This window comes from Podarcis muralis, chromosome 3, assembly GCF_964188315.1.
Source record: "Podarcis muralis chromosome 3, rPodMur119.hap1.1, whole genome shotgun sequence".
Taxonomy (NCBI): domain Eukaryota; kingdom Metazoa; phylum Chordata; class Lepidosauria; order Squamata; family Lacertidae; genus Podarcis; species Podarcis muralis.
Window position 1 is genome coordinate 45,957,081 of NC_135657.1, and position 24,323 is coordinate 45,981,403.

Genomic DNA, 24,323 nt, shown 5'->3' on the forward strand with positions numbered 1-24,323 from the left:
TGCCGCGGCTCCGGGGCAGATACTAGCGAGGGGAGGAGGCGCATTGTGCGCCCCGACACTCCCCACTGTGGCGGGCGCTGTACTGGTTGTGACGTCGCATGGGGATGGTGCATGTGTTAGTCACGCACCGTCCCGACGTCACCTGCTACATTGTAAGGGGCATGTACGCTGGTCACTGCATTGAAAGGGGGCATGTACGCTGGTCACTGTTTTGAAGGGGAGTGAAGAACACACACACAAAAAGGTAACTTGTTAATTTAACGTTTATTTCTATGAGGAGGAGTAATTCTGAGGGGTCAAACAAAGAAATAATAAAAAAGTGACAAAAAAGTTATTTTTATAATGACGAGTTTTGCAGCTCCCAGTTTTTTTTTCTTCGGAAACGGGTCCAAGTGGCTCTTTTTGTCTTAAAGGTTGCAGACCCCTGTCCTAGTCCAACACACTGTACCACACTATACCACTCTGGCCTCCTAGAGTACTTCTGCTGTGGGGCAGCTATATAAATTAAGCAGGTAAATAAATATGGGGAAAGCAAAATATCACTTAGAGAAGGATATGAAATATTTTCTTGGAAGCTTGATTTTATTTTATTCTGGATTGTTTTATTTGATGTTTTAATGTGTTGGAACCTGCTTTGAGATTTTTTTCTTTAAAACATAGAGTGGTGTAGAAATTAACAACAACAACAACAACAACAACAACAACAACAACAACAACAATAATTTCATTGCAAAAAAAAAGGTGCCTGGACAAATGTTGTAGCACCATAACCTAGGTTTAAGGTGTGCCATTTGGAGATTAGCTTATACAGTCATACCTTGGTTTAAAGTTGCTTCAGGTTAAATCTTTTCAAGTTGTGTCCCGCGGCAAACCGGAAGTAACGGAACGGGTTACTTTCGGGTTTCGCTGCTTGCGCAGACGCGCAGAATGAATTCACACGCATGCACAGACCCGGCGAATCGCGACACGCAGACGCGGGTTGCGTTCTGCTCATGATGCAAACGGGGCTCCAGAACGGATCCCGTTCGTATCCAGAGGTACCACTGTATATCTGAGTTTCTAACACTGCAGATGGCTGCAGAGGGGAGGAAGAATTGGTGAAAATTGCATCCCTGCCCTCTTCCTCTTGTGTGAGTGGAACTCCCATGAGGGCAATTCTGGAGTCAACTGAGTAAGTTTAGTTTATAGGAAAGTGAATCATTAAACGTCTTTTAAAATTCCAAATTGTTAAAGGGTTGAGTAGAGAAGTTGTTACCGTATTTCTGATTTTTTATTCTACAGAAGAAACTAACAAGAAATAGACAAATACCTGGAAGAAAATGTGGGGTTTATCCCAGTTAAATAAGAGACATTGTTTTGATGTTGTGTGGGTTTATAGATATATATATATATATATAGAGAGAGAGAGAGAGAGAGAGAGAGAGAGAGATGTAATACAATAAAATAGAGATGGGGAAACTGCAGTCCTTCAGGAAGTGTTGGACCCCAGCTCTCATCATTTCTATCTTCTGGTCAGAAGGGGAAAATGTCTTAGTAATGTTTGGAACTTAGCAAGAGAATCCAGAGTGACAGATGTAGCAGGTATCTTGTCTGTGAATTTAAACAAAATGATAGATTGTCATAAAATACAAAACCAGGAAAATGTTTTTGTGCCTTATTTTCCCTTTATATTTGGACAATGATATGCTAACACTTTCTTCTTGGAAGTATCATTTTCCCTAGGAGAAAAACAACTGAATTTGAATATGGATGCAGTTATTTTGCATATTCATGGTTCCTTGAAACATATTTTGTCCCAGCATAGTTCAGACTAGGGCTTCCATTGGGATACCACAAATAATACTTGTATAGTGTGAGACTACTTTGTTTGAAAACATACATGTGTAATGCAGCCTGTGCAATGTTAGCAGTTTACTAGCACTGTCTTGTTACATGCTGAAGCATGTAAGGATTTTGCAGAACAAATCTGACAAACTTTAAGTTTAAATTTAGATGCAGATATTTCAAATTCATACACCATATAACTGCTTCTTATGAACCCAGATAGTGTGTAGAATTACCAGGTCATAACTTTTAAAGAAAAGGCTGGTGCCATGCTGTTTTTATTGTAATTATCTGTACGTTTTAAAATAGATCATATAGATAGTTTCAATTTTATTAATGTTTATTTTTTTAAATTAATGCTTTTCCCTAGGTTTTTAGCTATTTTTATCCTGTCTGTAAGCCGCCTTGAGTCCATGTCTCCTGCCTTTTCCCCTGACATGGACTCAAGGTGGCTTACACATAAGATAAAAATAACTAAAAACCTTGGGGGAAAGCAATCATTTAAATAACCACCTGTAATAACAACAACCTGGAGAACGTCCTTTTCAGAGGCCCATAAATTACCTTACTACATTGAACATTCCTCTCCCCTCTGGCAACCTCTCAAACTTGTAGCTGGGGAGGCGGGTGAGAGATTAGCTCTGCAGCTACACAGTACTTCAGAAGTGCTTCAAGTGGCTCTGAAGCACAGTATGACAAAGATGAGCTACCACTTCCATTCTGAGCTGGAGAGTGGAGTGGTTCCTGACCTATAATGTCCGCAGAGTCTTGTTGGCTTCTAAGGCCAGCATGACCAGTATTCTAGCAGTCTCACTCTGTAAATCATCAGTAACAAAGAAAGAACTACCGTATTTTTCGTCCCATAGGACGCTCCATCCCATAGGACGCACCTAGTTTTTTGGGGGGGAAATAAAGGGGAGAAAAAATTCCTTTATTCCCCCCCCCCCAAAAGCAGGTCGGGGAAACCGAACCAGGTCGAGGAACAGCGGGATGGCGGCGCTGCGCCTCCCTGCTGTCCCTCGAGCTTGTGGGGCTGACCGATGTCTGCCCGGCGCGAGAGGCGCTCTGCTTCTGGGCGCCCTGCCCGCCGGGCGGCAGGCTGCTATCTGCAGCGTGGGGAGCCCTGCGGGGAACTCCTGCAGGGCTCCCCACGCTGCAGATGTCTGTCCGGCGCGCGGGGCGCTCTGCTTCAGGACGCCCCGCTCGCCGGGCGGCAGGCTGCTATCCGCAGCGTGGGGAGCCCTGCGGGGAACCTAGGGCTGCCTAGGCTGTGAATGTGTTCCCGAAGCGCCGGGCGCTCTGCTTTCAGGGCGCCCGACACTCCGGGAAGCAGGCTGCTATCCGCAGCCTAGACAGCCCTGCGGGAACTCCCGCAGGGCTGCCTAGGCTGCGGATGTCTTCCTGAAGCCTGGAGAGGCAGAGGGGTCGGTGCGCACCGACCCCTCTCGCTCTCCAAGCTTCAGCGAAAGCCAGCATTCGCCCCATAGGACGCACCCAGATTTCCCCTTCATTTTTGGAGGGGGAAAAGTGCGTCCTATAGGGCGAAAAATACGGTAATAGGGAGTAATCCATTCAAACCCCACTTCTGGCAGTAAATGTCTTCAATTAATGAGGAAACAAAGGGACACCCCAAGGGTCTCATTCAAAGTTAGTCCCTAACATGTTCACAATTAATTAACAGTTGAGCAGTATAGTTTAGTAAATGGTATACGGTTATTAGTGATAAGTTAGCGTTAAACCTACTGCTATGAAAATATGGCAAATGTTTTCCTAACAATTCACAGGTTTGCAACTCTGGGGATACTGAAAAACGAATAAAATTGCAAGTTGCTGGGTAATATCCAATTGTGTCTGTGTTCTAGTGAAACTGACATCTACTTTTCCTTCATCTCTTCTACCTGCAACCCACCAAATCTACTTTGAAGAGTTGAAGGACTTTAGAGCAGATTTGGTGGGATGTGGGGGTAGGGAGGTAGGGAAAATCCACTTGTGCAACATTAAATATCACCCTCAGAAATATCAACCCTACAGGTTATCTCAGAAGAGGCTGACATGCATGTCTAAGAATTAATGGGCCTAGAATTTTGTGTCAGATTTAAAAGGTGCTAAATCTAAGCCCTTATTGCAGAGGAACCATCAGGAGCACATCCTAAGGCTCCTGGTAGTTCCTTTGCAGCCATAGTTTTACCTGCTGCATCAGATGCCAGGCAGGTGGGCATGGTTGGGGGGAAAACAGCCTCACTGTGGCAGAGGTTCCCCATCTGTTCTGTACTTTGCTTGCAGGTACGATGGGTTCATCCTATAGTTTTCTCTTTTGACCTGTTCAGTATTGTCTCACAAGCTTAAAACCCACTGCTGGCGTTGGTCTTAGGATTTTGCTCTGTAATGGCTCTCTGTAAATTAGATCTTTCTCTATCAGAACATGGACTTGTTTTCTCAGCAGTGAAACATATTACATTATCCTTTGATGGCAATAATAAATAACAGTCACTTTGCTTGTAGGCAAGTAGTGCACTTAAGTTGTAGTAGTGGTCTCTGGTACGTGTTTCTTCTCTCTGGTGTGGCAACTGCTATCTTTAACCTTTCTCTTGTCACCTTTTATATACTGAATTCTCTCCCTTGGGGCATTTGTAGTCCTTATATTTGCCCCTCTTTTAATAAATTGTTTAGAGTTCCTCTTGAATTTCCCTCTTGATCTATTCTATTCCTTTGATTCTTTTCCCTTTTGTTTAGCTTCTCTTCTTTTTGATTCTGTGTAAAATTACTCAACAAGTGCAAGGTTTTATCCCTCCAATCATGTCCCTCTTTTCTCACGTTCTCTAGATCATGAGCAGGAACCTGTGCATTGAAATCATGTACAGTGCCTAGTTAACTTAAAATCATGACTTAAAATGATGAAGAAGCTGTCTAGTGTAAATTATATACTATTGCAATTAGGAGAAGTGGAACTCAATTTTTCTTTGAATGTTTGTTCCTTTCTTCCTCGCAAAGATGGAGACCAAAGCCAGCTGCTACAGTGTCTGTCCTTTATGCATTGGCCTGGCTTCTAAATCTAGGCTATACAGTTCCAGAAACAGAAAAGATCTAAGCAGGGTTCACCCATGCTTTTCTTTAAAAGCAATTATGCCAAAACCCTGTCACCAGGGTTGTATTAGACTGATTTGGCATGATAAGTGTCTAGGCCCAAAGAAAAAAAGTAGGGATACTAATACATGCTTGAAAGTATCATACTTCACATTTGATATGGTCTTAAACATCTGTATGTTAATAAAATAGTAGAGTTACCCTGCCCCCCCCAAAGAAGAATAACATCGGAAGATTATTCTTTTTTCTTGAATTTGTATGATTAATTCAGTTAATTTGTAAATAATTGTTCAGATCAGTTTTTTAAAAAGCATGAACTAACCCAGACCCTGTGTTTGTCCTCTGAGTCTCTTTTCAATGTGTCCTCTCTGAGAAAGGAGTAGAGGGTGGGGGAATGAGAACAGGCCTTTTCAGTGGTGGCTCCGCACTTGTGGAATGCTCTTATCAATGGAGGCATGCCTGGCACCATCACTATCTATTTTTAGGTGCCAGGCAAAAACATTTCCTATTATCCAGATTGTTAGCCCTTAGTCTAGAGTGGTTCAGGTATTTATGGCCTCTCTTATGTATGTATAGTGGTTCTTACTTTGCTTCATTTTAATGAATGTACCAGGTTTTTAAGTTACTTTGGGTTACTTTTGTGAAAAAGCAACTAAAATTCAATCCAATAATGAGAAATAATAATAATACTGATAATATAAAATTAACTGATTTTACCATTCTCAGAGCACCTTATGCACTACTTACTCATTTTCCAGCTTTTCTATACCCATTGTCGGTACATCATGGGATTCTTGCTAGCATATTCATATCCCAAATGAATTTAAACACTTGCTGGAGCGTGCACACATAAATAGTGATTGTCTTGTTGTACAAAGAATGTAACAGCTTTTCAGGTTATATAACTTTTCTACAAAGATTTCATGTTTGGTTAACTGTCTTGCATGATTTGCTTTAGCCAGGAAGTGCAGTGTCTGTAGGTATTCAAAACTAACTTACCTTGCAGTTTCCTCTTTAATCTCCACCTAAGATAGTACAGTTTATCAAGATTTTGTATCTACCAGGGCCACTTAGTTCTCATATGATAAACATACATGCACAAAAAGGTAGAATCATATCACATGTGAACATCCTGGATTCAAATAACTTTTGTTTTATCTAAGATACATAGTAATATTTCAGATAAAATATGTTGTAAGGGAAATATACTCCATCTTCTCTGTAGGAAATATTTTATGAAGGTACATTCCTGTTCTAACTTCCTGGATTGTGGACCTGGTACTTTAAACCAGAATGTAATGAAACATAAATTGCAAGCATGAGGACCTAATGTTAAATACAAGACACTGTATTTCAATTAAGTTTCAATTAAATAGAATAATTCAGTGTTTCCCAACCTTTTTTGGGCAAAGGCACACTTGTTTCATGAAAAAAATCTCGAGGCACACCACCATGCCAGATGGGGAAAGGTCACTTTTTACTTATGTAAAAAAAAATAAAAAAATAGTAACAGCATAGAAGGTAATGGTTAGGCTAGCATCCCTCTTCCAAATATGCTAGGTTTTTATTTGCAGGGACTGTTCTACATGGGAAAGCATTCAGCACTGTCATTCTCCCATCTGCCATCTGAATTGGTACTATTCTGGGTCAACTTACTCTGCTGCATGTGTAGATGAAAATGGCACCAAGTGTGGGGGAGGGGGCAGAACAGGTTTCAGATACATAGACAGAAGCTGGCTCTAAGATCTGCCTGCCATTGCACTCTGAGGTGTGAATCCTATGGAACGAAGCAAACCCACTTATATTCTTACATACGGTCCTTTTAATGCACAAGGTAACAAAATATGTTAACTTGCTCCAGCAGTTTTATGTTGTAACATACTGAAAAGACTGTCGAAGTCTCGTGCTCCCCCAGCCTTCGCCAGCCCTGCGCCCTCCGGATGTTTCGGGCTACCAGCCACGCTCCCCTCAGTCTCAACCTAATATCCCCAAGTGTTTCATATTTACTAGGAAATAACTCCCGCTGGTACAACGGAACTTCCTCCCAAGCAAGTCCATCTCTCGGTTTACATCCACGAGCTCGGGGCTGCGGCGTCCAGGAGGCGACTGCCCCGCCCAATGGCCCTGAGGGGACCCCGGAAGGGAGGCTTCGGCGCGGCGGCGGCCCCTGCGCGTTTCGCCTCAGGCTCCGCGGGGGCGGCAGCGACAGGCTGCGCGGCTCCTCCTCGGGCCGCTAGGCGGAGCCAGAGCAGCGCGGGAGGGCAGCGGAAAGGGCGGGTCCATCGCTATAGAGACGCCCGCTTGGGTGGCGCTCGAGGTGGCTCCGCCTGGCCCGCGAGTCCTGCGAAGCGCTCTTCCCCGGGGCCTGTGGCGCAGGCGCAGAGCGGCGCGGCGGAGGGCCGCTTCCCTCCCCCGCCCGGAGCGGCATTTAAAGGGGAAGTGGCCCCTTTCCCGCGGCCGGCCTCCTCCGTCGTCGGCGCCCGGCTCTCCTATGGGCTGGCCCGGGGCGCGGAGGGCGCGGAGAGTGGCAGTCGGGGCCGGGGGGCCATGGCTGCTCCCGGGGCGTCGCGCTTCCTCTACGAGCTGCCCGCCGCCCCGCCTCTCGCCGCCCGACTCGCCCGACTCCCTCCAGGCAACATCTCGTGGCACACCAGGCAACGTCTGGCGGCACACTAGTGTGCCGCGGAACACCGGTTGGGAAACACTGGAATAATTCACAGTTTCTAGGGGTATTTTTCTAACCCTAGAGAAAAATTAATAGCATTATGTTCCATAGTGTTTGGAAGCTAACTTAATTCTGTGTTATACTAATTTAAAAACTAGTAGATTATTTTAAAGCATAACTACAATAGTTAGACTTGTATATCCCTAAATTGTTCAAAGCAATGTCTAGTTTCAATTTTTTGTTATTGTAAATGTTTTATGTGACCATATTGTTGGCAGTGCTTATGCTATCTACACAACTTCAGATTCTGTCATTTGGTCTGTTAAACTACTGGAGGTCCAATATGTAATATGTAAGTAACAGCCTTGGCACATGCCTCTGCACAGTTTAAATGGTCTGTAATGATTGAAACAGGTTTCCTCTCGCCCATCTTGCACTTGTCATCCAGTTATGTATTTCTTCCTCCCCCCGCCCCTCACATCAGATTATTCCATTCAGATAAACCCTCATACCCATTAAGTGCCTGTAACAAATTACACTTCAAAAGAAGTGTACAATTTCAAGAGCTTTCACCCATACCTTCAGTTAGTAGCACAAATTTAGATACTCCTGTTTCATAAACCAGATAATTTGCTAATCACAAGTAATTAAAAGAATCTTCAAATTCTCCCAGTTATTAACAGGTATACTACATGGCATGTTTAATAGGGAGCTGAAAAAAAATACTCTGGGAGAATTTGCAAATATAAAATACACACAAGAAACAAGTATTCACATTGTTTCCAAAATACCCTTATCTAATGAAGAATTTATCCAATCACACTGAAAAGTTCTTGAAACAACTTACAGCTAAAAGCAGCAAAATATTAATATCATCGGGAGGAGAAAAGCACATTTAATAGGAGTACTTCTAGTCATACAGCAACACAATATGGATTAATTTAAATTTGATCCTTCCACAAAGGGAAAAGGAAGGAGCCCTTTTGCAAGATGATTACTTTCCTGGGACAAACCTAAGATCTGCTTGCAATAGCCTGGGTGCCAGGATAGTGCCTGACATCTCCACCACCTGGGGATCATTGGATTTGGACTGTTTTCAAACACGTCCTATGGAATTATATCAGTTACATTTTATCTGTTCAATTGGAATGATTTTTTGTAATCAAATTGCTTTTTCTGTAGCCTGAGCAGGAGCAGTCAGCATTAAAAAAAGAGGTCAGAATAGGTCAAAATATATATGGACTGTCCCTGGATCAAGTGACTTTTCTTCTTTAAGTTCTCAAAGCTCTTTATCTAGCTCAAAGTTGTCGTCTGAACTAGCCAGATGCTTAACTGAGAATCAATCACAGTCAGACTTTAGAGCATGGGTAGGCAAACTAAGGCCCGGGGGCCGGACCCAGCCCAATCTCCTTCTAAATCCGGCCCGTGGATGGTCCGGGAATCAGCGTGTTTTTACATAAGTAGAATGTGTCCTTTTATTTAAAATGCATCTCTGGGTTATTTGTGGGGCATAGGAATTCGTTAATCCCCCCCCCAAAAAAAATTTATAGTTTGCCCCCCCCCAAAGGTCTGAGGGACAACCCCCTGCTGAAAAAGTTTGCTGACCCCTGCTTTAGAGCCTTCTTGCCCCAAAATGGCAACTAGATACTCCATTTTGTTGAACCCATTTGGTGCCTAGCTTATATATCTGAGTTTCTAACATTAGGTGCATTAATGTTGAGTAATAAACAGTCCTAGTGAGGAGGAGGAAAAGGAACTCCTCTCTGTAAGGTCAATCATGGGAAAAGAAAGGGTCTGATGGGCCAGTTGCAAGAATTATCCACTGGCCACTTGGGCTGATAATATCCACTGTTGCTGTTCCTTCTTATAAGATTAGGTGTAGTAAAATCTGACTTTATTTATTTATTAAAATATATATTGCTATTCATTTTTTTAAAAAATAGTAGTTTACAACAACTATATGATGTAATTGTGGCTTTTGGGTATTCTAATGTAAGCTGGTTCTGCTGTAAGGTTTTAGTCTACTGTATTAGGTGCCTTGAGCATCTCTGGGTAGGAAAGCAGAATATAAACTACCCTATTTTTTGCTCTATAAGACTCACTTTTCCCCTCCTAAAAAGTAGGGGAAATGTGTGTGCGTCTTATGGAGTGAATGCAGGCTGCGCAGCTATCACAGAAGCCAGAGCAGCAAGAGGGATTGCTGTTTTCGCTGTGCATCGATCCCTCTTGCTGTTCTGGCTTCTGAGATTCAGAATATATTTTTTTCTTGTTTTCCTCCTCCAAAAACTAGGTGCGTCTTATGGTCTGGTGCGTCTTATAGAGCAAAAAATACGGTAACTAACAAAGTTTATGCAGTGAAGAGAACTTTTATGGGCTTTATATTAGTGGCCCATAGTGAAGCAAATACTTCTGAGAGATTATTTCTAGTACATACCTTCTTTCCTTGTTCATAGTAGACAGGTTTTTTTTTCCTTTTCAGAGGAAGAACTGAACAAGGTGGAAAGCTAGGCTACAGTCATTTAATATTACTAGGGAGGGACAAGTGGTGCAAAGATTACAATGGTATAGAAATTTTAGTAGGGGACAGTTCTGCTCATCTGAAATCTCTAGCAGTATTGTAATATTACCACTACATAAATTTACAGGAAGACCAATTTGTACAACTCTAATAATCCCGTTTCCACTGTGCAGCTAAAACTCATTAAGAACTTGAGTGAACTGCCTAGCTTGATATCATCCATAGTATTTTAAGTTCGCAAGTAATGCAGTTAACACTGCAGATGCTTGCAGAGGTTAAGCGATGCACACACTTGAGACACTATGGGGATTCAGTTTGTGTGTCATTCTGTCACGTTTTTGTGGAACAATGTATTTATTCCTTCATATTTCAAGCATTTTAAAGTGTTTTAATGCTGTCTTTTATACTGCTGTAACCCAGTCTGGAAGCTTCTCATGAAGGGATGGTAATAAACCTAAAAATAATAATACTGCCATGTTTGTCGTCTTGGGATCTTTCATGAGGAAGGATAGGGAATAAATTTAATTAATAAATAGGTTTTTAATAGGGCAGAGGAAGAAAAAGACATTGTTTTATGTACTTTCCTTGTTTGAAACTCTTTAGTCTTTCATGATATGACCCAGCTAGTAGAATCAAGATGAAATGTTTAATGGTGTCGCATCTTGCAGCTTCTCCCAGCTGCTTAGCTACAAATGGTAAAAATGTTGGCTAGGTGTGTTAACAAGCAAGATATGAGAGGAAAGAATGGGATTGTTTGTTAGTGCTTGTGTGTGAGATATGGGATGCTGAGAAGGCACAAATATCTGTTTTTCTTGCTTTTATATGTTTTTATACTGTTTTATTGGTTTTTGGTTGTATTTTTGTTTTGATGGATATTGTTCTTATGTACTACATAGTGTGCACTGCTTAGAGATTTTTGAAATATTAAGTGGTTTAGAAATGCATTCAAATAAAATAAATATTAAGAGCCAAGATCAAGGGGGAGGGACTGGGAGTTAGATAAATAATGTGCTTACTATCTATTCTTCCACGAAGGTTTTTACATAGGAAACACCTGTGTAAGGAGGGAACCCATGAGAATTTGTTCCTCGACCCACTCAGACATAATTACTGATGGTAAAGCAAGCCTGCTCCTCTATTCTGTTGAAGACAGCTGTGGCTTCATAGCAGCTGGCCCATCTCCATGTTACTTTTGATTTGTTCTGGAAGCTGGAAATGTCTGGTACAGTTTCTCAGAATGCTTTGGGAAGTTGAAAGGAGTTGGAGTGTGGTACATGTGGGAGCAGGAGTGTAGCTTGGGAAAGTTGGAAAGCCAAACCTCTGGAAAGGCCCTAGAAAGCTGATTGTTAGGCTAAATAGAATGCCAGCATACTGGCAGATTATTGGAGAGCCATTCTGTAATGTACGGAGGCTAGACACTGCAGTGGCCCTGAGCAGAAACCATAGCACACACAACAATAAATTCATGTAGGCCTAAAGTGAATAAACTTGCATCAGTTGTAATAATCCTAAATGTTACTTGATAACGGCATATACCATTTTTACAAACAGGATGATTAAAACTGTTCATTTACTGTGTGTGTGTGTGTGTGGGTGGGTGGGTGGTCCCCCCCCCCCCGCCAATGGAGAGCTGTGAGATTTAAGAACTATGGGGCACTTTATTACATTATTTATTACTGATACTGTAGGTTTGAAGCAAAATACTTTTGGGGGGGGGGTTCAATTTCTATAGCTTATTATCAGTATATTTATTTAATCCGCACCCTCCCATGTCAGGTTTGGGGAACCTTGGCACTCTAGTTGTTGCTGAACTACAACTCCCAGCAGCCCCAAGCTTGGAAAGCAATTTGGGTCCAATGCAGATTTACCAAGCCATGAGCCAGCTTCAGAAATGTGTGCATATTCTCCTTCTTCCCTTATCTTTCTGGAGTGAATTCCCCCCTTCCCTCCTTTGTTTGCTCCAAACATGGTTTAGATTCATCAGCTGGTGACAACCATAGTTAAGGCTAATCAACTTTGATATAGAACAAGGGTTACAAACAAATTTTGGTTTAGAGAATCCTAGTTATCATGGCCATGGCTAATAGTGATAGAGATGTGCTAAATCATGGTTGAGGCAACTACAGGAAGAGAGGGCTGTATTTGCTCCAAAGTAGGCAAGTAGGTCTTATAAGCATGCCTTCGACTGGTTTCCTGTTTGTAGGGAGCCATCATTACATCTACATTGAACTATAACCATGTGCTAAACTTTTTTCTTGAGTGGAACATGGGGTGGGGCTTGGTGGCTTTGTGTTGAGTAAGTGCTACCATTTCAGTCACAACAGACAACTCTTAATCTCAGTGGTCAATAAGCCCCTCTATATAACACATCAGCCATAGACCCATCAGAAGGATCTGAGTCCCACTGTGATACCAGAAATTCTACATAGACAGTGCTGAGGACACTATCTCCAACATGTTTTGATTGGTGCCTTTGTGAAGGAATTGAAAAAACTGAAAATGTATCAGGCAGCATTCCTACAACCTAGGCCTCCTTCTCCAAAGCACAACACCATAACCACACAACCACAGCAATAGAGGAAAGAGAGATACACAGTGAGTTCTTTGGAGTCTCCAAGAGCCCAGTCAATTTCATGCTCCTTTCATCTCCCCACCCTGTGTGCATCACCCTGAGGAATACCAGCCATAGAAACCTGAAAAGGGACCATATGGGGAAGCTATTGCCCCATGAAAAAGTGCAGGCTTCACATACAAGAGGAGGCAGGTGTGGTAGCCAGTTACAGTGACTGATGAATAGCCCATTAGACTTTCTCAGGTAACTGCAGGCATACCCATGCCCCAAGGTGTCTTGGCAGTGCTAGTTTCCACAATAATAGCACATTCACCATGCTGGCAGTAGCTGTGAGTTATTTTCATGACATGGAGCTATTTCTATATACCTGATGAGTCCACTTGGCTACTTAGGCCGTTTACCCATTGAAGGAGATAATGTAGTAATTAACTCACCTATATAGTCTAGCGAATTGTAATGAACTCTATCCAGTTTGTCTGTTCTGTTCCACATTCTATAGCTCTTATCTTGCAAAGAAAAGGAGCCATTAGTTCTTGGCTAGAAGTAGTAGTAGATGAAAGTGTTCACCAGTAAAAGTACTTGGGCTCCCCACAGTGTTCCCTGGCGCAGTGTGAAAGAGTGGGTTGGTTGGCTCTCCTTCAGCACATGTGTCACATATTTTATCCCTTGTTTGAGTGATACACTGTGGTTTAAACCACTGAGCCTATTGGGCTTGCCAATCAGAAGGTCAGCAGTTTGAATCCGTGTGACCGAGTGAGCTCCCGTTGCTCTGTCTCAGCTTCTGCCAACCTAGCAGTTCGAAAGCATACTAGTGCAAGTAGAGAAATAGGTACAGCTGTGGTAGGAAGGTAAACGGCATTTCCATGTGCTCTGGCCTCTGGCACGATGTTCCGTTGCACCAGAAGCAGTTTAGTTATGCTGGCCACATGACCTGGAAAGCTGTCTGTGGACAAACGGCTCCCTCAGCCTGAAGTGAGATGAGCACTGCACCCCATAGTCGCCTTTGACTGGACTTAACTGTCCACAGGTCCTTTACCTTTACAATCTGTTGAGTTTCATTTGTTAAGCAAGTACACAATAGTGGAAGGAGAAGCAATGTGTGTCCATGAATATTTGATTTTTTTGCATACCTATCTCCCTTCTGGGGAACAGGACAGGAGAGTGTGCAGGAATACTCATTTGAGCAGGGCTGGCCTGAAACCTTTGGGCGCCTCAAGCAAGATGTGCTACTGATGCCTCCTCATCCATGCCCCATGGGGTGGGAGGAGATCAGTGGCAAAGCAGCTGCTCTGGGGGAACACCCCCTTTTCTCCAAGAGTCTTGATGAAAGGGAGTGTTCCTCAAGGTATTGCTGCTGTTCTCCTTATCTTTGGCTTTTGGCTGTTTCTTTGGCTTACCTGTATTGGAAGCCACTGTCGCCAGGGCCAGATTGGGATCTTCCACCTCCTATGCCACCTGAGCGGGTTGTCTCAGGTCACTTCATTGATGCGCCCACGTGGCACACATTTCTAACCACTTTCCACACCTCAGAATTTGCTGCCTGAGGCAGCCGACTCATGGTATGGTCCAACGTCCTCTCTAAGCCACCCTCCCTTGCTTACCTTTTGTAGGGTTCCTTGCACTTGTAGCCCTGGTACAACAGCAGAGTTCTCATAGTTGTTTGTATTGTATCTGGAATCCTTTGGCAGGGTACCCATAACAGGTTTTCAGAAGACCGTTCTTCATCCACTCATTACCTTTTTTATCGTTGCTGTTGTTTCTCCTAGGCTGCTAGATGTTTGTTGGTTGTACACAGTTATCACTCTCTGCTTTTTCTAAAGACAATTATATAGTCCTATGCTACATTTTGATATCTGAGTTGTTCCCTTTGTGAAGCCTACACTTGATGCAGTGTGTCAGTTGCTACTGAGTTAGGCTGTAACCCTAACCTGTGACTGACAACAACAGGGCTTTAGGAGTAGAGCAGTCAACACTACATCCACAACCCAACCATTTGTGCTGGCCAAGGTAAAAGAGTGAGGGGACAGGAAAGTATAATATTTGTGCTATTTTTAAAGTAGAAAAAGGTCATTAGGCATGTCCATGGTTCTTTCAATTACTGTAATTTTTTTATAGAGATGTGTTGTGTTTTTGCCTGCTCCTTTAATGATGTTGGAATTGTTTCATATTTTTAACTGTATAGAATCATGTCCTGGGAACATATGGTTAAAATATTCATTTGTTCAAAAAAGGACCATATTCTGAATTGTGTGTGAGTATACACATATGAAGTAACAAATCACAGTTTTGTAATTCATACTTTTTTCATTTGCTTGAACTTATTTTATACTCATGATTTTCTCATTCTAGCACATAGAATAACATGTGTGTAATTCATAGCAGTAATTATATATTATTTCATAAATGCTAAGCATTGCAAAAAAATTGGCAAAACTGCTGAAAACAGTAGTACAAAATGCAGTGATACTGACGGTCCTATTTTAAGCTGCTTCCCATTCTGCAGAGGAATAAACACCCACGCAGTGGTGTCCAAACTTTTTTCAAAGAGGGCCAGATTTGATGAAGTGAAGGGCCGTGGGGGCCGACCAAAGGGCCTATCAAAGTTGTTGACTTTTTTTAGGGTTAGATTAGAGTTGTTAAGGTTTAGGATTGGAGTTGTTAAGGTTTTCTGTTGTTGTTGTTTTTAGGATTTTACCCCAGGTAATAAACTGCCACAGATTAAACCGACCAACGGGCTGGATTAGGCCCCTGAAACAGACTTTGGACATGTCTGCTTTAGGGAAAGAAACCATGTGTGTGAATACATTTGGTTATGAATGGCTTTCTCTTGCTTCTTGACCAATTTTTAGAATACATGGAGTGGCAGTTGTATTGAAGTAAACAGTAACTTTTGTAGATATTTATTGTTACATGCTTGTTTTTTGTTAGAAAAGGTAATGTGAAGTTGTTCTTAGTCTGGAATTATTTCTGTTGTATCTTCGTAATTTGTTTTGATCACACTAAAGTCTACTCAACATATAGATAGGATTATGCAATCCACAATTAGTTCATGCTGGCAACTTCCCTTGCTCTTGCCATGGACCTTGGAGCCAGGAGGACAAAGGGAGGGAGAGGTCCAGGAGCACAATTGCGGTTGTGTGGGGAAAGAACTTAGAAGTGGCTGGCTTTGTTGGAATCCTCCCTCCCTTTGCATAAAGTTAATGGCAACAAAATAAATGTCAATTTGAGTTAATTGAGAATCCAAGAAGGCTATCTCCACCCAACCTTCTTTACCCACCTGAAGCCACAGTAGAGCTTCGCATAACAACTAATAGTGGCCAGGGACCATCCAGGACCAGGAGTACACTAATCCAAGTTTAGATAGCAACAGTCACCTCTTTGGGCTCTGCTCCTATATTTTTGTGAACAAAGACCACAAGAGGTTGTGCATAGTCCAGTGGGCCTGTTGCTGAGATTCTTGGTTCAACTAGAACTCTCCAAGATGAAGTGAAGGAGGCTTACAGGGGTGGAAAGGGAAAGCTGGTGATAATCAAAACACATGCTACTCACTGGCATATTGATAGCATACCCCATCCTAACCCAAATAAAATAATCTTGTTGACTTTCAGAAGAAACCCAAACCCCATACCCTTATACAAGGACAAAGGCACATTACTCATAGTCTCTGTTAATGAAGTGAAAAAAGAAGCCTGTTTGCATTTTCTAAAGACTTTCAAGCTTGACCTCTTTTATCGGCAAAGCAAGATTATTTTGCTGAAAACAGTTTGAATGGGCAGAAACATCCTGTGGCTTGGATTTCTTCCTTGTGGCATGACATTGAATTAATTACACTCAGGATGTCCCAGGAATTCTCTACCCTTGTCTTTGTCATGAAAAAACAAAAAAAATTCCTTCCAGTAGCACCTTAAAGACCAAAATAAGAAGAAAAGAAAAAACCAGTAGCACTTTAAAGACATTTGTCATGAAAGTTACTCAGGTACCTGAGTGGACCCTCTCTGAAAACATCTTTTAACATTGTTGTTTTTTCTGTAGCTGGGGGCATGAGTCATCCCCACTGGATTCAGTCTTCCCCACTCAGACTGATCCTTGCTCCTCTACATGCCAGTCTCTTACTCAGGAGGCTGCCACACAAGTTTAGCTGTCTTGGAGCACTCCTGGAAAGTCTTTTCCAATCTCTCTTTTACTCCCCTTGCCTCAATGGACCACAGAAGCTTGCTCCTTTTTGTCCCTCTTTCATTTAGACTTTAGCTAGATTCCTTACCTCTTACACCCTTGCCAACTGCCTCCAAACCATGTTTGTTATTTTGTTTCACTGCTATTAATGAACCTCTGTACAAAGGCACCAGCCAGTGTCTTTATGAAAGAAGGTGAGTGAGCTGGGCTCATGGGCTACATTATTCACCACTCCATCACAGCCTGAGCCTTATCAGAGAGAGGGAGAATTTCCCACAACATGCATAAAGCAATCATGAAGGAAGTGCCCTTTTGTGGAAGGATTCCCTCCCATCACAAAGAAAACTCAGTAAATTTCAGATTAGCATTACCTTCTCATCTCTTCCTCACCAGGACAGGTAACCCCTGCATCTCAGCTTTCCTACTCTTCTCTGTTCTTTACATTTCTCTGATCTCAAGAGAGAGGACAGCTACTAACCTTTTTTGTTGTTGTTATTGTTCCTGGTTCTTTCTCTTTCCCCGTAGTAAAGTTCAGCTTCACTTTTACTCTTTCCCCTTCATCTTGTTGGGTGGGCAAACTAAGGCCCGGGGGCCGGATGCGGCCCAATCACCTTCTCAATCCATCCCGCAGACAGTCTGGGAATCAGCGTGTTTTTACATGAGTAGAATGTATGCTTTTATTTAAAATGCATCTCTGGGTTATTTGTGGGGCATAGGAATTCGTTCATTCCCCCACCCCCAATATTGTTTGCCCCACCCCACAATGTCTGAGGGACAGTGGACAAGCCCTCTGATGAAAAAGTTTGTTGACCCCTGGATTAAGTGAATGGCCCAAGCATAGTTATTAACTCAAGCTTTTCTGTGTTTTTCTATACAAGAATTTTAAGCCAAAAAACTGTTTTGTTGTTTATAATCATATTTGTTTTTATTGGCATATGATCTTTACATTTATTTATATTAATTTATAAATAAATATTGTATTTGCAGCTGCATCATGTTAAGAATACTCCATACTAAAGCCCCCAAATTTAAGTCAGTACAATTCTGTTTGTGTAAGCACACTATAGTCACCAGTAAGAAAGATGGAGTTGAAGTACGAGAACTGGGGGAGAAGAGGGTAAGAGGGTGACTAGAGCAAACCTATCTGGACTGAGCTCAACTGAACACAGAGGGTTGTATTCAATATATTGCTAAAGTGAATGTTCTATCAGCACAAAAGTTTCTGCTTGTGGGACGGAACACTGTCCCCTGCCTTGCCCCTTAAATCTGTTCTGGATGTTTCCCCAACCCTCCAGAGCAGATTTGCAGACTGCACAGGCGGAGAAGAGGGGAGAATCCCTTTGTGCTCGTGCTAATCCTTGAGCTTGCACAAAAAGTTGAATACTTCCCAGAGTTCTAGTTGTTTACTTTTCATGCAGGTTCAGATACATGTGGGATGGGTTTTTCTGCATCAAAAAGGGGAGAAGGGGACCTGGAGTCCTAGGAGGACCAAGTTTTCCCACCATGGGAAATAAGTGCAAAGCACTTAGAATGAAAGAGAGGTTTAATGTGCAAGATTTTGGTTGACATTCCTCACTTTGATGAATGCTAATTAGTAGTGATATGTTTACTGGTGCTCAGAGTGCCTCAGGCATCAAGTTTCCTTCCCCAAAGCTGTAAGATGGCCAGTTAGTAGATTCACCTTGTATGGTTTGATTGCCACAGGAATCAGGCAGTGAGGAAGACCCCTGCATATTCCAGTTGTCACCTCTCTCTGCATAACTTGTGAGAGTCACTCCTGCTGCAGATGCTAAGGGATGAGCTTGCTCTGGTTCCCCTAATTTCACCTGTTTAGTTCATCTTTCCAGACAAAATGGGATTTCATTGAGTCAGATACTGTACTGGCGCAGACTTAAATTGGCAGCAAGAATGAACTCCTTGGTATAACATCATATTAAAATTACATTTTTGAGGTGCATCTCCAATTGTATTCCTGTTGTGTAGCCTTAATCAAAGAGTAGCGACTTTCCCCCCATTAACACCTAATGTGAATGCATGTGTGAAACATAATGTATTACTAAGCCATGACAGGAGGATATGTTGCCTGTTTCACCTTGTCTCTCTTATGTCTTCTGAAATGTTATACCGTGTCAGGTCTTTGAATGCTTTGGAGATGATGATATGTTTATACATGTCTTAGTTTGCATTCTTAGTTTTGTTGGCAAGTGTGTATACGGTGCCAAAAAGAAGTTTTTGACACACATTGTAACCCACATGAAATTCATTTGAAATTATTCAAAGACTGATTGGACTTCAATGAAATGTATAGTTGCTGTGTCTAGCAGCATTTGTTTTTCCTCCATAAGCCACATATTTTTATCTGTGTCTTTTTGTGGGATTTCTTTGGCAGAAACAATTCCTGGCATGTTAGAATGTGAAGGGTTCCTTCTCACCAGCTGAGTCTTTCAGCTGGCTGGGATCACCAAGTACTGTAGTGGTAATAACCCTTAGTATTCTAAATCACACCTTTTAGTTAAGATTTTGAAAAATATTTCTTTTAGATGCTACATTGGGGGGTGCGCGGGAAGACAAATTGTCTTATATTTATTATGTATCAAATGTTTCTGTTGCTGTTTCTTAATCTTTTGCATGATCATGGAACTCAAAGTACTTTCCTAAAAAGCCAATAATTTTCATTAAACTAGAAGAATCTTTTTTTGGTAGTTAAAGCAGAACACTGTTAACAAAGAATATTGTTGAAACAAAATAAAAAAAAAAATCCTTCCAGTACCACCTTAGAGACCAACTAAGTTTGTTATTGGTATGAGCTTTTGTGTGCATGCAACTTTAGTTTTCATTTCCCTCTACTCCCAAATATATCTAGTAGGTGGAATCCAGGCTTGCCCTCTATGAATAGAAGAACTCAGTGTTAGAAACTGGGGAATGCTAGGAGCCCCGTGGCTCCTGGGACCTAGGTTGTGGGTGGCAAAACAAAATGTCTAGGCATCTTGGGGGGGGGGGGCTGCCCCGCTACCAGACCAGGCAGCCTCACAGTGCAAAAAAACAAAACAAAAAACCAGGGTAGTGCAGCAGCAAAAGACACGTGTTGTGCTTTGCTGTGACATCCCACCTCCCTTGTGCAGGTGAGATAGTCTCTAGCTATAGCAGCGCTGCTATTCAGTCATGTCAGGTCTTACACTTTACAGTGTAAATGCTTGTGGATGTCAGTTGAGCTACAGCAGCCCAGCTGGTATAAATTGATGGTGGATTGGATTGGAACCTCATATAACAACTTTCATAAGTCTGAAACATCTATGATGGTTACAGTGTAATTTTGTATCACAAGGCTAGGCAAAGTTGGCATGGTTTTTATTTGGGCAAAAATTTTAACCCACCCAGAAAAACCATGCACGTCTTAGTTCTTGCTTTTCTGGGGTTTTGTTGTTCCATTTGGATCTGTTGGGTGTTAGCCAGTGATGTTGTTCCGCTAACTCAAGAACTTTTGACTGTGCAGAGGAACTTACCCTTGCTCTCCTCTTGCACCTCCCCCCCAAATCTGTTCTGGGGTGTTCCTTCAGTGTTTGATCCCTGTATGGGACAGCTGCGTATTCCTGCATTGCAGGGGGTGGACTAGATGATCCTCAGGATCCCTTCCAACTCTATGATTCTATGTCTATGTCTGAACCCTCCAGAGCAGATTTAGGGAGGATGTGTGGGATATGGAAGGAGAGGAGATTTCCATTCTGGTGTGGGGTGTGTGTGTGTGGGGTGTTTGCTGTCTTTTTATAAACTGCTCATAGACTGTTCTGGTATGAAGCAGTATATAAATGTATTTCATTGATAGGTTGAGAGTTAAATTATCTTCTTTGATCAGAACTGTTTACACAGAAGGCTGTAGTGTGCTAGCAACTGGTCTTGGGGAAACTGCTCAGTAGCAAAGCAGCACTTTTCTTTCCCCCTCTCTATAGCTTTGTGCACTTACACTACAGCTGCATAATTCTTAGAAACGCCTGGTTCTTCAGAGCCAGGATTGCCAGCAGCCACAGCTGAGCACTATGATGAGTGAACTCCTAGCTCTTTTAAGCTAACAGGCAGATAACAAAAATATTCCGCCATAGGTATGCTAATTAACACATCTAATGTGATTTTTGTTGGAAAAAACAATGTAATCACAAGGCAAGCCACAAGTGACAGAATGTAATTGTCTGATAAATAACACTGTGCTATATTTCCCAACAGTTGTATGCAGCTACCATTTTCTGCACACAACTGGCCCTTTTATTTCCTGTTTCAAGGAAGGCTATATTTTATACAACACAATGTACATCATTAATTCTATAAAGGATTATGTTGCACTGTGTTTCATTTTCATGTACAAAAGCTTGGATAAAAAATTCATGTTCAAACTGAGCCCTCACCTTGTAAACAGCCTAAGCTTGGTTGGTTTCCTTGCCAAATCTATAGAAATCTTAAAAGTGGTTTTAAGAAATGGGATCAAATTCTGTTTGTTGGACAGTGTGACTTCAATATTTTATAGAATACTTCAAGCTCAAAAGCTTTAAAAAGGATATTGGCCCAAACAAAGATATCAAAACCTGGGTTTTTACACACCAAATTAATATTTCCATCTGAAACAGATCTATTCATCTTACAGTTTATTAGGGGAAGCACGTTGATAGCAGAATTAGTGCCTGTTGAAATATTTCTGTGCTCTTGATAAGTGTAAGAGCCCGATGCAAAAAAAAAGAGCAAATAGTTTTTGAGAAAAATAATTTTACAGCTTATTCACCAAGTTGATTCTCACAGTTCCTTGGGAAAAAAATAGGAGAGGTAGGGAATGATTGGTGCATTTAAAAAGTGCACTGATATTTCTAGATTCCTAGGTAATGGAAACAAACAACTTTTTAGATTTACACCATGTCTTACTGCTTTTCCGATTTAAAAAAAAAATCTAAAAGATTGTGTGAGCTTTGAATTAGCAATAAGCTTATACAGGAAGCAAAAGTTATTTGTGATGAGAGGCCTGCACTTTTACTGTTTGGGAAAGAGGTGACCCATGTTGCCTAAAGCATCTGTCCCTCAGCAGTCTGTGCCTGAATGTCTAGCCCCTTGCCCAGCAAAGAAGGGGCTTGCTTTGCAGTTTAGATTTGGAAACTGGCTCCCTGAGGAGTTCCCTGAAGAATCTGCTGCACCAACAGAAGTTAGGCAGAGACTGCAGAGCAGGCTGCTCCACCTCTTCCTTGTTGGGTCCTGATCTAATTTCCGTCCTCCTGAGTTTAACTTCAGGAGGGGATACCACAAGCAGACAGGCAAGTGTCTGGCTCACTGCTGGTTCAGGGCTTCGAGCCTGGTTTATTCATGCCTGAGAGCCAGCTGTATATTTATGCTGTCTCCCGCATCTGGGCAGAAGAAGACAGGAGCGCTTGCAGTTCAGCCCATAAAGTACAGCCTAAGAGCCTGGGAGCACCTTCCTCTTTGTTCTTCCTTGTGTGCTTGTGCATGTTTTGCCACCTCCCTCTCCCTCTCCAGCAGCTGTGTGAGCTCTGAGTGCTGTCCCTGTCATTGCTGCCCTTGGATCCCTGCACTAATGTTAGTTAGGGGCTTGGAGACACACAGGAAGCAGCCATAGACACCACCTCACCAGCCCTCATTATTGACACCTCATATGATCACACACTGTCCCATTAGATCCATTTCTGTTGAAAAATATTGCGGCTTGGGGCAAGACAGGTGCACAGCTACTGTAGGTGTGGGAGTGGGGAGAAAAGGGCAAGGAAAGGCAGGGGAAATGGGGGAGCAGCTCTGATTCGCTCTAGGAAAAGCAGCTTCCCTGAGCTGTCAAGTTGAAAGGATACATTCAGGCATAATATTTGTAACATTTAACAACTTTAAAGATGTGCCCCCCTGTAATTTTTGTAACAATATTCTATACCATCTCTATGGAAGTTTCCTTGGTCTCAGGGTCAGGGTCTAGATTAATATTGACTGGCTTAGCTATTTTTGATGTGATCAATGTCTAGCCAAGGTCTAAGCAGGTTAGGTTTCTAGTTGCTTAAACAGGTCCTGTTTGACAAGGATAGAAGGAGATGAAATTTGCCAGGCATAATGCTTGGGAACTGAATGAATGGAGAACTATCATGAGCATGATTCATAATTTACTTAGAACAATATGAGGACTCTTTTTTCAAGAGTTCCATATAGAATCATAGAATTGTAGAATTGGAAGGGACCCTGAGAGCCATCTAGTCCAAACCCCGTGATGCAGGAATCTCAACTAAATCATACATGAAAAATGGCTATCCAGCCTCTGCATAAAAAGTAGAGTACATCACCTCCCCAGGGCATCTATTTCACTGGCAAACAACTCTTATCAATGGAAAAGGCTTCCTGATATTTAGCCGGAATCTCCTTTTTTGTAACTTAAAGCCATTGGTTTGGGTCCTACCCTCCAGAGCAGACTAAAACAAGCTTGTTCCATCTTCCATGTGTCAGCCCTTTAGATATTTGAAGATGGCTATCAATTTCAATATTCCCATTGAAAAGTTTTCACTGAAATTTAGTAGTGGATTCCTTATTCTTATAAGTGTAATAATTTTGCCTCTTTTGAAATACCAGGGGAGTGATTAAAAGCCAGTTGTTTTCCTTTTTCTTCTCTTCTAGGCCCTTGATGAGCCTCCATATTTGACAGTGGGCACTGATGTGAGTGCAAAATATAGAGGGGCCTTCTGTGAGGCCAAAATCAAGACAACAAAAAGACTGGTCAAAGTCAAGGTATGTATGTGTGTCATTTTTCATTTAAAAAATAGCATATATTCAGAGCACTCCACAATGTATGGGTCTTGAAGTGAGGCATTTTAAGAGGGATGAGTTAGTGAAGTACTTCACTAGGACTGAGTGCCCAGTTGTTCTCCCTCTCCAGTAGATTAACTTCCTAACAGTTTCTAAGATCACTTTGAGGGAGGGACACAAACGATAAGCAGCACCAAAATGTCATTCGTGTTGTTTTAAAAGCAACACCAAAATGTAGACGTTGCATAATCATTTAATAATCCTGCTAAATTTCATTATGCCACCAATATATCTGAAAATAAAGAAAAACTATAGCCCTCTTCAGCTGTTCTAATTAGGATTTGGGGAGGCTACAGGGATAAGCACACTACATCTGTTTGTTTCCCTTCTTGTTTTGTCACCCTTCACAAGTTGGAAGGCAAAGTTTTGAAGCAGGAAGCCTCATGTGGTGGATGTTCCCTGTGTATTTCAAAACCCTGCTTTTATAAAATAATCATTTGTATTAATGTAAAGTGCTGTTTGTTTTTAAGCAGTTTAGTTAATCAGTTAAATCCAAATCTCCTGCTCAAAACACTCACGTTCTATGGGATTCAATTTTCTATAAATAGACAGTATAAATGTATGTATCTTCTATTGTTTGTGTGTAATACTTCAGTCATAAGCTAATGATGTTATTACTGATTACTTTTCTGTGCCACCCTTCCTTCAAGGAGTTAGGG

At 41.9% G+C, this 24,323-nt stretch overlaps 1 protein-coding gene across 5 annotated transcripts in view; it reads left to right on the top strand.

Moving 5' to 3' along the window:
* Nucleotides 1-24,323, top strand: part of ARID4B (AT-rich interaction domain 4B) — an 81,623-nt gene that overhangs the window by 6,842 nt on the left and 50,458 nt on the right. For all 5 annotated transcript variants that reach the window (XM_077925781.1, XM_077925784.1, XM_077925785.1 and 2 more), the window contains exon 3: nucleotides 23,476-23,586. In XM_077925781.1, the coding sequence (XP_077781907.1) occupies nucleotides 23,476-23,586 (111 nt within the window). The remainder of the gene's footprint in view (nucleotides 1-23,475; nucleotides 23,587-24,323) is intronic.